Raw genomic sequence first — 16,587 nt, 5'->3', positions numbered from 1 at the left:
TAAGATCATTGTATTATTGACTGATAAGATCATTGTATCATTGACTGATAAGTCATTGTATTATTGACTGATAAGATCATTGTATTATTGACTGATAAGACTATCAATTGATGATCATGTTTTCCATTTATGCATTGAAGAATGTGAGTGTGTACCTTGAAGCAGGTTTGGAAGCAATGGCAGGAACTCTTGGTACAGAAGGTCATGACTGCCACCTCCAATGGAGCGGAACAATGCCCGTAACAACAGGAAGTAGTTATATGGCTCCTTAGCACTCATTGCTAACTCCATGGATCGGTTCACAATCGTGTGCAGGTGGGGCTGAAATGTGTAACAAATAATCAGTTCACTGTGTGTAGGGAGGGCTGGAATGGGTAATAAATAATCAGTTCAAAATCGTGTGTAGGTGGACCGCTATAGATAACAGAATATAACAAGATGCCTAGAGGGCCTGTACCACTAATTATCACAAAAACTCTTACAATTAGATACAGCAAAATTGACCCCACAATTTGTTTAATTTTGAATCCCAACCACATAACGATGCTATCAATATTATATGACTATGAGTGTTATTCAATGCTAAGTTTCAGAGAAGTTGTTTTTGCCAGATTTACCTCTTTTGGCTCAACCCCTCAGGTTTCCATGGGGTCAGCCCCACCATTTGTACAATTTTAAATCCCCACCCTATAAGAATGCTACTCGGTACATTTGCAATATGTGTATTATTAATTGCCTTCTCCATCGCCAATGGTTGCCGCACCAAAGCATAAGCTCATTTGGCCTTCGGGCAGATGAACTAATAAATAAAATCTAGAAATGTCTGTATGAAATGTTTTAAAGATAAATACCTTAATGAAATCAGATTGTATGTGGTGCGATGGGCCTAGACAATATTAACAATAAATATGTCGTCATGAAATGGTGTTAAAAAGTGAATAAACATACCTTCAGCATTTTCTCATTCTCGGCAGCAAATAGTGACACCGACCCAAAAACTAGTTTGAAGAGTTTCAGGTAGAGGTTTGATCGATCCATTGTAGCTATGGAGGAAAATATTAATAGTATTTTATATTGTTACAGACCATTCAGAAGCATTTTCAAAAATTATCAAGTTTATAGAGAAGATGAAAAAATTCTGGAGCATGCCAATATGGCTTATATATACTTACATCCCATCTCCTCCAGACGAGCCAATAAATAGTCCACCAATATTGTAGCAAAAGTTGCTGAGGTTGTTGGGTTTGCCAGGAAGGAGTTTGCGACGATCTGTATATATAATTAGTCAAGTTTATGAAAAATAAAACAAAAGATAGATGTGATACTAGAAGAGAGGGAAATGATGTTGCTGCAGGTGGTAACCAAAAACACTCCTCCAAAATATATGATTTAATGCACTTGAAATAGTCTCTTTGGGCTGTAGAAATGAAATACCTAATTTTGCACTTTAAATACTGTATTTCGAGTTTGCATATTACAGAGTTATCTGCCCTTGCGGGTAGGTATATTGATTGTGACGCCATGTGTTTTCGAGTGTAACGTCATACTTTTCAGAGAAAATGACGTGAATTGCGCTCACAAAATGATGACATAACAATCGGTACCTACCCACAAGGGAGCTAACTCTGTAATATGCAAAGACGGAATAGCTGGTTAGTCTTGCAGAAAAGAATTTTTACAATTTGAACTAAAAACAACGAAATTAAATTTTAGCAATTTTCAATTTTCTAAATCTTCCATGAAATTTCTGCAATCATGTGATCAATGACCCGCAATTTAGCTCTTTAAATAGACTATTTCCACTGTACAAATGAAACACATTATTTTGCATTTAAAATAGACTATTTTGCCTGAACAAATGAAATACATGATTTTTGCATTTTAAATAGTCTTACCTGAAGTGCATAGTTGTTGTGAATTCTATCCACCATATACTGAAAAAGTTAAATCAACAACATTAATGTTAATCATGTTACATTTGTCATTGACCATTTCCAGTAAAAATTTCTGGTGATTTTATCATTTCAAGGGGATCAGTGTGCTACTATCAGAAAGTCACTACTTTGATATATTTATAGTTGGACATGTATTATCAAAATTGGATATGATGGTAGGACAAACATGTGTAGCAACATTACATCCTAACATGTATATCTCACCTCGACTGTCTGAGCAAATATCTCCTTAAATGTCAGAGTATGCATCATGGTGAACTGAAAAGAAGAAAACCTTTGTTTTAATTTGGTGATCACGTGTTATATTCTGTGGTAATTTTAGCAATTGACGTTACAACACCTGGTTTATTTAGTAATTATCGCTGTGTGACACAATAACAATTGGAAATAGCAAAATAGATCTAGACCCCTTTTTGCCCCACACCTCGGGCTATTGGGGAATGGGGATCAGCCCCACAACTTGTATAATTTTGAATCCTTAACACATAAGGATTCTATCAATGCTTTGCTTCAGAGAAGTCATTTACATGCTGTATATGGAGATAGCCAAATTGATCCTTTTGGCCCCACCCCTTGGGCTATCAGCCCCACGATCTGTATAATTTTGAATCCTTAACACATAAGGATTCTATCAATGCTTTGCTTCAGAAGTCATTTACATGTTGTATATGGAAATAGCCAAATTGACCCTTTTGGCCCCGCCCCCTCATGCCTCTGGGGGTTCAGCACCACTATTTGTACAATTTTGAATCTTAACTCTGAAAAGATGCTACCAACGCAGTTGATTGTTGACGAACAGATGGATGACAGACAACAGATGCCACTGTATTACATAAGCTCAACTTAGTCGTTTGGACTAGGTGAGATAATTATTATCAAAAATATATTGTACAATCAAAGATATTTTGCATAGAATTTGTGGGTGTCTATTTCTTTCTTCACAGACATGTCTACATGCATTATTTGTTGTGTACGCCACAATGTGTCAGGCATTCTGCTCCTATCAAGTGATACACAGGAAGTAAACACAACATTTAGTCATTCTTACCACACCAGCGAAGTGTTCTAGAACCTCTTTCTCTTCCTTGGTCCGCACACTCTGGACCCTGTAAATATAACATACACATTCGGATATAACCATTCACATCTTCTATCCTCTGACTAAAGTTGTAAGAATATTTTGCAAATATTGTGTAACCTTGAAATGTATACTTATTGCACACAGCAAAGAATGAAGTTTACTTGGATCTTTTATCGCTGACAGACAGCTGTTTAACAAACGGTCTCATTTACTTGATACTGATCTTTTCAATCTATAACTTTTGACTATGAGTTGAGGACACAGTATGTATTACTAGTGCCACAGACAACAGGTTAACTAGGATAATAATATACAAGTATGGCCCTCTGTGGAGGTATACGTCTAGAATTGTCTCCCTGGAAAGTGTTATTCTCTCGAGGTTAACATGTCTGACTTACACAGCTGGTCTGATGACGGCCTGTCCTGATGGCGACACGTTGATGGTATAAATATCAAGGGCTTGTAGCGCATACTTCACCAGACGAATGTAGACAAGGGCCTCCTTTGGTAGGAACTGTTTACTCTGCATGACTGTCGCATCTAAAACATCAACATGTCTTAATCAGTCAACATCAACATGACTTAATTAGTCAACATCTATAACATCAACATGTCTTAATCAGTCGGCATCTATAACATCAATATGTCTTAATCAGTTGGCATCTATAACATCAACATGTCTTAATCAGTTGGCATCTATAACATCAACATGTCTTAATCAGTTGGCATCTATAACATCAACATGTCTTAATCAGTTGGCATCTATAACATCAACATGTCTTAATCAGTTGGCATCTATAACATCAACATGTCTTAATCAGTTGGCATCTATAACATCAACATGTCTTAATCAGTTGGCATCTATAACATCAACATGTCTTAATCAGTTGGCATCTCTAAAACATCAACATGTCTTAATCAGTCGGTATCTAAAACATCAACATGTCTTAATCAGTCGGCTTCTATAACATCAACATGTCTTAATCAGTCGGTATCTAAAACATCAACATGTCTTAATGAGTCAACATCAACATGTCTTAATCAGTCAACATCAACATGTCTTAATCAGTCGGCATCTATAACATCAACATGTCTTAATCAGTCAACATCAACATGTCTTAATCAGTCAACATCAACATGTCTTAATCAGTCAACATCTATAACATCAACATGTCTTAATCAGTCGGCATCTATAACATCAACATGTCTTAATCAGTTGGCATCTATAACATCAACATGTCTTAATCAGTCAGCATCTATAACATCAACATGTCTTAATCAGTTGGCATCTATAACATCAACATGTCTTAATCAGTCGGCATCTATAACATCAACATGTCTTAATCAGTCGGCTTCTATAACATCAACATGTCTTAATCAGTCATCATCAGCATCTATAACATCAACATGTCTTAATCAGTTGGCATCTATAACATCAACATGTCTTAATCAGTCAGCATCTATAACATCAACATGTCTTAATCAGTCAGCATCTATAACATCAACATGTCTTAATTAGTCAGCATCTATAACATCAATATGTCTTAATCAGTCAGCATTTATAACATCAATGTCTTCATCAGTTGGCATCTACAGGAAATAGTTTTAATGTCTACTGACCTACACCAGCTGCTTTACAGGATACTATGCCCCAGGTGATGGTTTTAACTCCACAGACCAACGTCTTCACCAGGCCCCGACAGTCTGTCACGGAATAGGTTGTATACTGACTGGGTGTCACACCAAACCGATTCTGGAATAAAAATCAAAAAGACATAAATACTACATAGACATTAAGATAAATTTCCATTATTTTTTCACATTATTTCAGAACTTATAGAACAATATTGCTAGTGTTCTAGCATATAATACTTACTCCTTTTTGATATACTGTATCAACCATAGAAGATAACTTTCCAGAGTTAATTCATACACATTTACGGCAAAATATTTTTTTAGAGAATAATTTCTAGAACATTATTGACAGCTAGGAAATAAGCAAATTATCAAATTAGTAACCAGGAAACATGCAAATTATCCATTAATTTAATGAGTTACCTCCCCTGGCCCCTTCTCTGACCAAGGCTTATCTTCCTTGTCTTTCACCGTGTCAGACAGTAAACCCTGAGAAGGCAGTTTGTTATCGTCCTTCACCGAGTCTCCTGGAGGTTTAGATATGTCCAGCCCCCCTTTTAATCCCTCAGAAGCAACCTTGGGAAGCTCCAGTGTTGGTTTGACGTCAGCTGCTGGTGTTTTAGGATCTATGGGTTGTTGGTGGTTGCTGTTTGGAGTTTGTGGCTGTTGTTTACTGAAACCAAACAAGTCAATGTTAAATCTTCAATCTAGGATAATTAGACTCTTTTTTTTATCTGAATATTTCTAGGGCTGTAACAGTTCATTGCGATATTTGTATGTCCATATGATTTTATGATACAGCCTTGCCATTTCAGTTTGATACAGAGCAGTGTTTAGATTTATACTTGAGAGACTGGACCCAACATAAGACACTAAACAGAGACAGGTGTCAAGATGATAATACTCACCATTTCTGTAGAATCTGAGGAAGCTGTATTTTGGCAATGGTTTTAAACTTGAGAACAAACACCTCTAGCATCCTCATCAAGAGTTCTCTCCCCTGAAAAATAGTCGGCTACATTTGTGAAGACAAAGATTTCAAGATAAGTAATTTTCATAGCAAAAGCTCTATTGTAATACAAGGTATTGTGGTCATGTAACAATCATTACTATCACAAATAAGATTGACAAATTAAAAAGCAAAATACAAATTAAGCTTGATACTAAAAATATATTTTCGACAAAATTGAAAACTTTGCACCTAAGAAAAATACAAAGGATAAAGTACTGCTAACATTGCCAATATCATACTTACATTGCCAATATCATACTGGTATATTGCCAATGTCCCACTTACATTACCAATGTCCTACTTATATTGCCAATGTCCTACTTACATTGCCATTCTCTTGCTCACTCTTTGCTCGGATACACTCAACCAGGTTCAGCAGAAGTTTACATGACATAGTCTGGATGGAGCTTGGCAAGGACTCGTCATGTACATTTTTACTGAATAGGTTCACAGCAAGGGAGAGCTCGTTCAGAGGTAAAGCCTGGCGCACATGATGAACGAGATCAGCTAAAGTGCTGTAGGCAAGTGGTCGTAGAGACTCGTATGTTGTCCAACCAGACCCAATCAGGACATTCTCATCGAACAGCTTGTCTATACAGTGTACAAATTCTACAAAATAAAATGTCATAAATAGTCCTAAATCATGAAGGAAATTAAGCAAGCAAACTTTATTTAAACATTGATGTTACCATTTTTTAACTTCATCATGGTATGACAGAAATTTGGTTTGCTTATAATTAATTTTTCAGTCTACTGGATAAAAGAAAATATGTTTAAAGATATGATTCCATTGATTTTCCAATGGATTATTTTTACAAATCAATATCCATCACGACGTCTCTATTGTGACATCATGATAATGTCTGGTTTTCGCACCATTCTTGGATTTTTTTATTCGTAGAATGACAAAAAAGAATCAACCAATCAGAAAATCGGATTTAGTATTGAAATACATGAAATCAGTTATATGAATGTTTCATCCTACTTGAAGTGATATTTTGCTTCTTTGAAAGACTCACTGTTTCTAAGGTCTGTGGCGAGGATGTGTCGTGCAGCGATAAGAAGATCTTTACGAAGGTGAGCAACTTCCTGCGGGCAATAGGTCAGTAGTCCCAGGAGTCCTTTCATCATTGGAGTGGCATGCACCTGAACTTGCTCCTAAAGAAAATTTAAACTCTCGCTGTCAATATTATCTTATAAACAATTTTTAAAATTGATTATACAAAGTTTTACAACACTGTGCTGAAAATCACACTTTTTTCACTATTATCAATAACCACATGTGATAAACACTAACTTGCAGCTGAAAAAAATTTGATATTGGTGTGCTATATTTTGATATATTCCTCATTCTTGTTCGCTTTTCGCTACAGTAATTTGTTTTCCATCAATCTTAGGATTATTTTTTTAATAATTTCATTGGCAAATCAATATATATTACCGTATTCGACCCAATAAGCGCCCATGTCCCTATAAGCGCCCTCCCCCTTTTTGAGGCCTCGATTTCAATTGTCCACGCATAAATAAAGACCAAAACTACACAAAACTGTCTAGATTTGCAATAATTTCGTCTTATTAGCACCTTTTCATTTTTTAAATTTTAAAACGCCCTGGGCGCTTATTGGGTCGAATACGGTAAATGCAATATTATCTCGAAAACCCTGAAGAGGAAAACTAATTATAAGTAAGTTTTCATGTGACCCACCTGATAGAACCTGATGATATAGGCCAGAAAGGATAAGGTCTTTATCTGAGCAGCAATAAAATCTACATACACCTCCTTGTTGAAGGATGGGCTTGATCTACAACAAACACAGACATTAGCTGTTAACACATGATTAAAAGAGAGAAATATTCAAGTGGGTGTGTGGTTTTATTAATTTAACATCCTATTAACAGCGGGTGTCATGTAAGGACGTGCCAGCTTTGTTGGTGGAGGAAAGCCTGTGAGTAGCCAGAGAAAAAGCATCAACCAGCGGTCAGTACCTGGCAACTGCTTCTTATGGAATTCAGACTCACACCCCATAGGTGGAGGGAAATATTCAAACTTGAGAATATGACAAGCTGTTGTTACCTGTGGACGGTGGCTGGCTGAAGAATGATGGTGTTCATGATGAGGGGGATGAAGTCAGCCACCTCCTGGTGGACATTCTGTTTGTACAGCTGATACATGAGGACAACAATGATCGGCAGCTCAGCTAACACTTTTAGGGAGAGAATTCCACGCGGTATGATGTTGTACTGAAAAACAAATTAGAAATGATAAAATGATATCAGCAAGAATAGTGGAATAATGAACAAGATATAGATTTGTAAGGAAAGTCCTGGAAAATAAACCAGGCATTTCTGGAGAGTAAGCACATTAACAAACCTATAGATACTTTCCCCTAGTAAACATTTCCTCAAACCTATAGTAACTGTCCCTCAGTAAACACATTCACAAACCTATAGTAACCATTCTGTAGAAAACACTTTCACAAAAGTATAGTAACCATCTCCTAGTAAACATTTCCTCAAACCTATAGTAACCATCTCTTAGTAAACACATTCACAGACCTTTGGCAACCATCCCATAGTAAACACATTCACAAACCTATAGTAACCATCCCTTAATAAACACATTTACAAACTTATAGTAACCATCCCTTAGTAAACACAACCACAAACCTATAGTAACCATCCCTTAGTAAACACATTCACAAACTTATAGTAACCATCTCTTTGCAAACACATTCACAAACATATAGTACAACCAATATGTACGTCAGACAAACCCAGAACATCTTATACTTACTGAAATGTTTTGGTTATCAGCGTTTTTCTTGTCAGTCAAGATCGTCGTGACGGTGAAGGTTTCTTGTAGGAGAGCGTCCACATTGATTTCCATGACATCTTTCACCTTTACTTGACTATGAGGCTCAAAGATCTTAGGTAGGTGATTAGGGATGGCGTTGTAGATACTCTTCACAAATGTCAGAAAATCCTTTATCTAAAACAAAGGCTCACACTTAATACAAGGGTTTCTTTAGGCTGAAATCACCGTATGTTAAACCTTTGTTGAAGTTTGGTCCAGAATAAGAAAAATTTACACTTACTTTTTTCAGACGATGTTTTATTGATTTTGAATAGTAGTATTGGAAGTTTTATAGCATACAGCTAGATTTTGTATGTAATGACATGGTTGTATGATACATCTAAAATAAGAGTTATGTGATCAATTAAACTACCGTATTCCACCCAATAAGGGCCCCTTCCCCTTTTTTAGGCTTCAATTTCACTTACTTGGAATTATTCACTGCAGAGTGAAAATTTGAAAACTTTGTTGGTTTTCTTACCAATTTCTTTTGCAAATTGATTTATGGCTTACTTTGTAGAATAATTTTATGAAAGACAAGTCCAAATTGGTACTATTAAGCTCCCCGTGATTCTTCAATTATTTATGCCTCCTGGACGCTTATAGGGTCGAATACGGTATCTGACCAAATACTTTTTATGACATCATCTTTTTTTATAAAATGTTTACTGACCTCCTCATTCATCTGTGGTCGGTACTGTTTGTGTAGTTCTATGATGATCCGCAGACAAACCAGCACATTCTCCTCATTCTCAATCTGAAACAGCGTTCACAATTTTAGACGACAGGTGATTACGGTAGTTTTCATTAAATCCTTATAAAGGTCAAAACCGTTGATGACATTTGGAAAATACTATCCCAAAGACTAATTGGCTTTATCATCAATGTTATCACTGGCTGTGGGACTGTTTTACTACCTCACATTTGGTCAGAACTATCACAGTTACTGGGTTTTTTTTATGTGATTAAGATACAAAATTTTACTCTGAACACAAATTAAAATTTGGCCTCCAAATCGATCTGATACCCGGAGTTTGAAGGAACATGTCTCTGTACTTGTATTTTTCTTCCTGAGAGATAATTCTTTCCATTAACTTTTGACTTGCTTTAATTAATTTCTTTTAATATCTTTATCCTTTTAATACATTATTTTATGTGAATTTTCGGAAACAAAATTCAATATCAAATGAAAAGCTGTTAAAACATAACTTGATTTAAGACTTGATTTGATGTATTTTACTGGCCAAAACAAACTTCACATTACACACTGTAACCCAAAATGTGGAATAACCTGATGATTTGATTACCAACTTGGAGGACATATGATTCTTACTACCCTTTGTAGTTTATGAAGCTTATGGACTGGATTTGTGAAGGTAAATATAAGAAAGAGAATCTGTTGTAAGGTAAATAAATCTCACCTTTAAACATGAGAGAGAGAATCTGCTATTAAGGTAAATCAATTTCACATTTAGGAGTTTAAACATGAGAGAGAGAATCTGCTACAAGTGAAATAAATCTCACCTTTAGGAGTTTAAACATGAGAGAGAGAATCTGCTGTAAGTGAAATAAATCTCACCTTTAGGAGTTTAAACATGAGAGAGAGAATCTGCTATATAATGTAAATAAATCTCCCCTTTAGGAGTTTAAACATGAGAGAGAGAATCTGCTATATAATGTAAATAAATCTCCCCTTTAGGAGTTTAAACATGAGAGAGAGAATCTGCTATATAATGTAAATAAATCTCCCCTTTAGGAGTTTAAACATGAGAGAGAGAATCTGCTGTAAGGTAAATCAATCTCACCTTTAGGAGTTTAAACATGAGAGAGAGAATCTGCTATAATGTAAATAAATCTCACCTTTAGGAGTTTAAACATGAGAGAGAGAATCTGCTGTACAAACTTCTTCAGGTGGTCGTTACTAGGGATTCGGTGTATGATTTCCAGTAACAGCTTTCTCAATTGCTGAAGAAATAAGAAAATATTCTTCATCAAAAATGTACATCAACAGTACTTGAGAAAATGTATAAAATTAACATACAGTTAAACCTACTAGCTCTGATTTCTCGAAACAAAACTGATTTTTTCCCTCATGCAACTTATGTGTAATATTTTGACTAAAGCCAGTTTTTTTTACTTAAGTTTGTTTTGAGAAATTGGAGCAAGAACTTAAACTTATGTGACTTAAATACCCATTTAATTTGAACTAAAATGATATTGTCCAGAATGAATTGATGTAACTTATCTAAATTACTTGGATACTTCGGTGGAAATATGGTCCTTTCAAGTTCACAAGGTTTCACTGTCAAACTGCAAACCACAAGGAATAAAAGAACTTACCCTTGTGTAACCTCATGTTTAGAATATATATAAGAAAACAAGATTTTATGTAAATGAATTACCTGCATGTTTTGTTCGGCTATAAACTGAGGCTCTCCCTCCTCCAGTATTTTGAGAAACACCCGCAAAGCATCAGCAAGGAATTGTGGGTACTGTGGTGAAAGCACAACACTCTGAAAATACAGAAAGCAACTGATTGAATTGATATGGTCTAGGCTTAACAATAATCAACACCACTATTGGATGTGGTATTTTTATGGTCTAGGTTTAACAAATAAATAAACACTGTTGGATATGGTATTTTTGCATTATTGCCTATAATAAATCAATAATATAAATGTAATTTTTAGGCTGAAGAAATTTGTTTTACCATTGACACATACAAATACAATGAATGTTGATTATAACAAGAACCTTTACAAAAACCATTTTTTCTGTCCCTATTAAAACCTTTATTAGACATCATCTTGCAAAAAAGATTATGCATACAAAATGATTATTTTTCATTGAGTGTATATAAAATGCTTGCTTCAGTATTATTGCTAAATGGTCAGTATTATTGCTAAATGGTAAATGGTCAGTATTATTGCTAAATGGTCAGTATTATTGCTAAATCGTCTTTTATATAATCAACATTAACATCATAGAAGAATAGATTTCCTGGTGACATATTTGTGAATATAAGAGTGTATTTTTGTTTTATTGTAGTATTTGTTGCCTTGCACCTTAACATAAAAACACTTTACCAAATTTGCCGTAATTAGCACCTCAATAATTATGATAATTGGGGTGCTTGTTAAAGAACCAAAATTTTAGTTTTAGTCGAAAAAATTCAGTCACATTTTAAATCTTTCTGTACTCATGGTACATTAATTTGTTGTAGAAAACATGTATATGACTTTTATCCTTTGAGACACGTTATCATGTCGTAATTCACATGTCAAAGACTTGTAAAAGACTTGCAAGTTCATGATCATGTAATATTGGGATACAATGTTGATGTTGGAGGTATCATTTGTTGTAAAATATTGTTAAATCCATGGGATGAAGGCATAGATACAACTTCATTTTATCTCTAGAAAAGGGGAGGGATGCTAATTACGGAGAATACGGTATGTAATGAGTAACCCTGACTTATAAAATCAAATCACCTCCAACTCACTTTACAGCACATATACCTTATTCATCCCAATAAGCGCCCATATCCCTATAAGCGCCCCTCCCCTTTTGAGGCCTCAATTTCAATTTCCCAGGTATAAATACAGACCAAGATTACACAAAACTATGTAGGTTTACAATAATTTCATTTTATTAAACACCTTTCAACTTTTTCAATTTTTTTAACGCCCTGGGCGCTTATTGGGTCGAATACGGTAGTTGGATTCTAGCATAAACATCATACATACCTGCCAGAAGCCTCGTACTTCAAAGTTCTCGCTCAGTTCTTGTGCTGCTTTGAGTTTTTTCTCCACAACTAATGGTACAAATGACAATGAAGAATAATAACTCAATTAGATATTAGAATTTTGATACTATTGACCTGATCTGTTGACAAGAAATAGTCAGATCTTATCAGCTTTTTTTTTGGCCTTTCATATCTGTCTCAACTGGAAAACCAGGAGTCAGATCAAATCGTTCTGTCATCATCCTGTTCTTGTCAGCAGTAAAAATTAACATTTAAGACTCTGTCAAAAATTTATATTCACTCTTCATATACTTTGAATATTTCATTAAATGAATTTTAAATAATTGCTTAAAAAATCAATACTGTATATAGACATACTTATTTCAGTGGTTGCTATATTTTAGCGCTTTTCGTGCTAATTCATGTACAGCCCTAAATTTTGTAATAGAGTGTTTCCGGTATTGAACAGTGCGAATTTATACCCGCGCTAATAAATCATACAGTTTTTCACATTTGCTCTAAAATTTGACTGTGCTATAATAAGCATTTTAACAGTAAATCTAAGTCTAAACAACGCATTCAATGAAAACTAGTTGCCATTTATAAATGAAATGATGTTCCTTTGGACAAAATTATCATAAATCAATGAAAATTGATCATGACAATTCGTGAGAAACTTACTGCCAGGTGTTGGGTCATCAATCAATGCCACATAGGATTTGAAAGTGGTGAGTTGTGCCGAGGCATCATGAGGACTCAGTGGTGAAGCCACCATCATCTTGGTTTGTGTAGCCACTGTATACAAAAATTAGAATTAAGGGTGTATTGGCATTGAAACAGTTTTCACATTACTATATACATGTACATGTTTTAAAGTCCCAATATCTGTATCTGTCTGGGTTTTTTTTTATAATTTAGAAGAGTTTTGAAAAAAAGACATGTTGTAAATCATGCAGAGACAGGACTAAACCGAAGTCAAGATGAGTGATAATGATTCGGAAACTTTTAATCAAAATCTAATAAATATATTAAACATGGCTAATATATGTCACAGTTCTTACCTTAAGTAGCACAGTGTTTGTACAAATTTGAGTGTTCATGTTTAACTAATGTTTTTGTTTTACACTCTAATTTCTGTGATATATATACAAACCTATATCTTTTGATTTTCCACATTTTAATATAATCTTTGTGTTGTTAAAAATACATATATAATTTTGTTTGTCCCGATAATAGCTCACAAGAGCAATGTTATTTGTAAGAAATATGTGACTTTAAATTAAATTTATTGTATTGTATATATTGTATTAAATATTGGTGGTCATATAAAAACTGACAAAAATGTGTGATATCTAAATTACTTTTGTTATGTCATTGCCTTTCCCATATATGAGCATTTCTGAGGTTACATAAATTTAGAGCAATACTTCAAAAACTAATATTATAAATGGAACGTAAACACATACTGATTATAAGATAAATAATGTCCTATAGCTACCGCATTTTTGTTTATATTTAAGGATTAAAGTCTCTTTCTGGTGGTTCTATCAAAGGATAAAGTTGAGTAAAGCATCGATATTTGGAATGGACCACGAAGCGGTCCATGAAACAAATATCGATACCCTACTCAACTTTATCCTTCGATATAACCACCAGAAAGAGACTTTAATCCTTATATTTACAGTCTTAACTATTATTTTCATAGCTCAAAATTTACACTTAATAGTGTTTATGGTATTTATGAGGCTAAAATGGATTATATCGTTTGGTTCCGACAGGCATTTGGAACAGCCACTCGAAGTGGCGGAAATTCCCGCCAATTTATCAATGAACATACAAATAAAATGAGTTCCGTCTGATGAAGCATATATCTGGGGTTTTCCCGGTATGAAACTATAAATCGTTTTATCTATCTGTTGTTAAAACACCATGGTGCAAAGCACTTTGGTTTTAATATTTTACTTCGTATGATTACACACGCTTACACAATTCATAACGTGGCAGGATATTTAACGTAGTTGTGACGCGGCGTCCGATTCAAACCGCCTGTGTCAAGGAGGTGTGACAAACAGAGAGTTTCTTCAATTTTGTGATCACTTGAGTTCTACTTAATCAGTTCACGTTTGAAATTACTTGAATACATGGATGTTTACATAGTTCTGTGTCATTATTTCCGGATTTTGGAGATTTTCAAATGTATCGGACGTCGTTTCGTATTGTTGTTTCAAACACTTCAATAAATATTAGAGATATCTATTACAAGTATTATAAAGCTACAATTGTAGGATTCCGTTTCATTGCTATTTCGAAACACCCAAACGTACATTGTGTATGTAAGGCCTAGTAGATAACGTACATGACTTGTCTGTCCCCCGAGGTGAACAAAAATGCTTTGTCGTGCTAGGTCATTTTGGTTAAACTTATCCAACACAAAGACTGATGTTGTCCTGACATACATGTATCTTATCCATTTGCGTACAACCAATGATGCTAAATAAACAAATAGTCTAGGATGTAGATCTACATGTTGTAGCAAACAACGCAGACTCACCGACACACAACATGTAAACATTGCGACGTCATCGGAATGTGCAAAACTGTACATTGTACAACATTGTTTATTTATCATACGCACGGAAGCATTGCTCAAAGAGGTACGGTAGTAACCTAAACAATGTAACTTTTCTACATTTGTATTTACACACGTACATGTATATGTGTTATTTTGTTTATTTTATAAACCTATTTTGATGCATGTACATGTTCATCGAACATACGTTCGGTACTGAAAACACCAAAAGTTTCTGATTTGGACCATCATAAATTCATCCGTGCAGCTCTAAATTGTGCGTGACATACTGAATCTATCGAGAAATAAAGTTGAGTAGCCTTTGGTTGAAATCAACGGGGTTTATACTATCAATTCACCACTGACTGTAAATATATAGGTATAAATTTCAAATTTAAAAAATAAAATTAATTTAGCACATACGCCTGAAACTCATAATCAGAAACAAATATTAGATTTATTAGAATATTTATAATAACATACATGCTGTATTGGACAAATGACAATTGTATAAAATCTATGGTGTTAGTGTTATTTCGGACTGAAGAAGGCCCTATAGTGGCTGAATATATATTCCATAGAAATGATTTTGATTTTACTTTGAATTCATTTTGGCCTTTTATTTCGGATTATTAATATACTAGCTTTATACCGTTTTTCCTCATGTATAAAATCTATGCAATGAACATACAGAATATGGACGAAACGTCCAATAACAAAATCGATCACATTTGAAACATAAATCCTAAAATATTCCAATATTCGTATCCACTTTAATCAACGAATTTGACAAAAGTTCACGAATTTTTTAACAACAGGTCTAAATAGTGTTGTATGGGTCTACTGCATATAAACCCCCCCCCCCCCCTCTCCCCGTTGCTTTTAATCACCTATAACCCCGATTCACATTTCTAAAAACCAATGTATACACATAAACATGTTCGTGTCCATTTGAATTATTTACTTACTTACATTTAAAGAATATCTTAATCGCTTTTAATATGAATTTTGCACATTTTAGTCTTCAAATTCTCCCTGCCGCCGTTCCGCCATATTGGGTTTTTGGCCTTGTAACATTCAAAACGAAAATGGATATATTATACGGAAAGGAATATGTTATGACTGGTTTTATTTCTTGAAGCAATATCATTAATTGCAATAAAAAATTGTTAAAAATTTATTAATATTTATTAATGTTGAAAACAATATCATATTGATCATATCATCCGTAGGATAAATTGCTATGCGCAATTAAAATTTATCCGGACACTATCAACCGGAAATGTCATTTTAGTTTTCACTAATGATCAAACATATATTTTTTTTTGCCTCGATGCAAATGTAAATTCTTTATTAACACTGAATACGGATTCAAAAGTGGCTGAAAATTTAACATAAGAGTAAATATTGAACATAATATTATTTTAGTTACCACTATCAATACCTCAAAAATGAGGGGTGCAGCAAACAAGGGAGGTAAATCTGGTGGACAACAGAATAGGCCTAAACGTGACCCGCTAAATGCAAAATAGGGTCATGTCACACCCAAAACTTCAAAAAGGCATAGTTAATTAATGGGGATAAATGAGTTGAGTGAAATTTGGGCTTATTTTGCATTTAGCGGAACCTTAACGAAGAGGGAGATTCTAATCGTGTTACAATATTAAAGCAAAAATTTAGTCTTCAAGAAACACATTAATGACTACTTGCCACTGAGTTTGAGAACCAAGAAAAAA

The 16,587-nt window shown here is 34.4% G+C and overlaps 1 protein-coding gene across 1 annotated transcript in view; it reads right to left on the bottom strand.

Annotated features, from left to right (window-relative positions):
- The window catches only part of LOC138316442 (transformation/transcription domain-associated protein-like), a 63,281-nt gene extending 47,365 nt beyond the window's left edge, over nucleotides 1–15,916 (bottom strand). The window contains 21 exon segments of the mRNA XM_069258137.1: nucleotides 156–321; nucleotides 949–1,043; nucleotides 1,173–1,269; nucleotides 1,896–1,934; nucleotides 2,160–2,213; nucleotides 3,004–3,061; nucleotides 3,435–3,576; nucleotides 4,657–4,789; nucleotides 5,095–5,344; nucleotides 5,580–5,671; nucleotides 6,009–6,292; nucleotides 6,703–6,841; nucleotides 7,389–7,485; nucleotides 7,758–7,924; nucleotides 8,478–8,672; nucleotides 9,211–9,294; nucleotides 10,398–10,502; nucleotides 10,940–11,050; nucleotides 12,284–12,351; nucleotides 12,964–13,077; nucleotides 15,820–15,916. Coding sequence (XP_069114238.1) covers nucleotides 156–321; nucleotides 949–1,043; nucleotides 1,173–1,269; nucleotides 1,896–1,934; nucleotides 2,160–2,213; nucleotides 3,004–3,061; nucleotides 3,435–3,576; nucleotides 4,657–4,789; nucleotides 5,095–5,344; nucleotides 5,580–5,671; nucleotides 6,009–6,292; nucleotides 6,703–6,841; nucleotides 7,389–7,485; nucleotides 7,758–7,924; nucleotides 8,478–8,672; nucleotides 9,211–9,294; nucleotides 10,398–10,502; nucleotides 10,940–11,050; nucleotides 12,284–12,351; nucleotides 12,964–13,077; nucleotide 15,820 — 2,491 coding nt within the window. The 5' untranslated portion in view covers nucleotides 15,821–15,916.
- Nucleotides 15,917–16,587: the final 671 nt, after the last annotated feature.

This window comes from Argopecten irradians, chromosome 2, assembly GCF_041381155.1.
Source record: "Argopecten irradians isolate NY chromosome 2, Ai_NY, whole genome shotgun sequence".
In the NCBI taxonomy this organism is placed as follows: domain Eukaryota; kingdom Metazoa; phylum Mollusca; class Bivalvia; order Pectinida; family Pectinidae; genus Argopecten; species Argopecten irradians.
The sequence above is the reverse complement of the archived record's forward strand: the minus strand, read 5'-3'. Positions and strand labels throughout refer to the sequence as shown.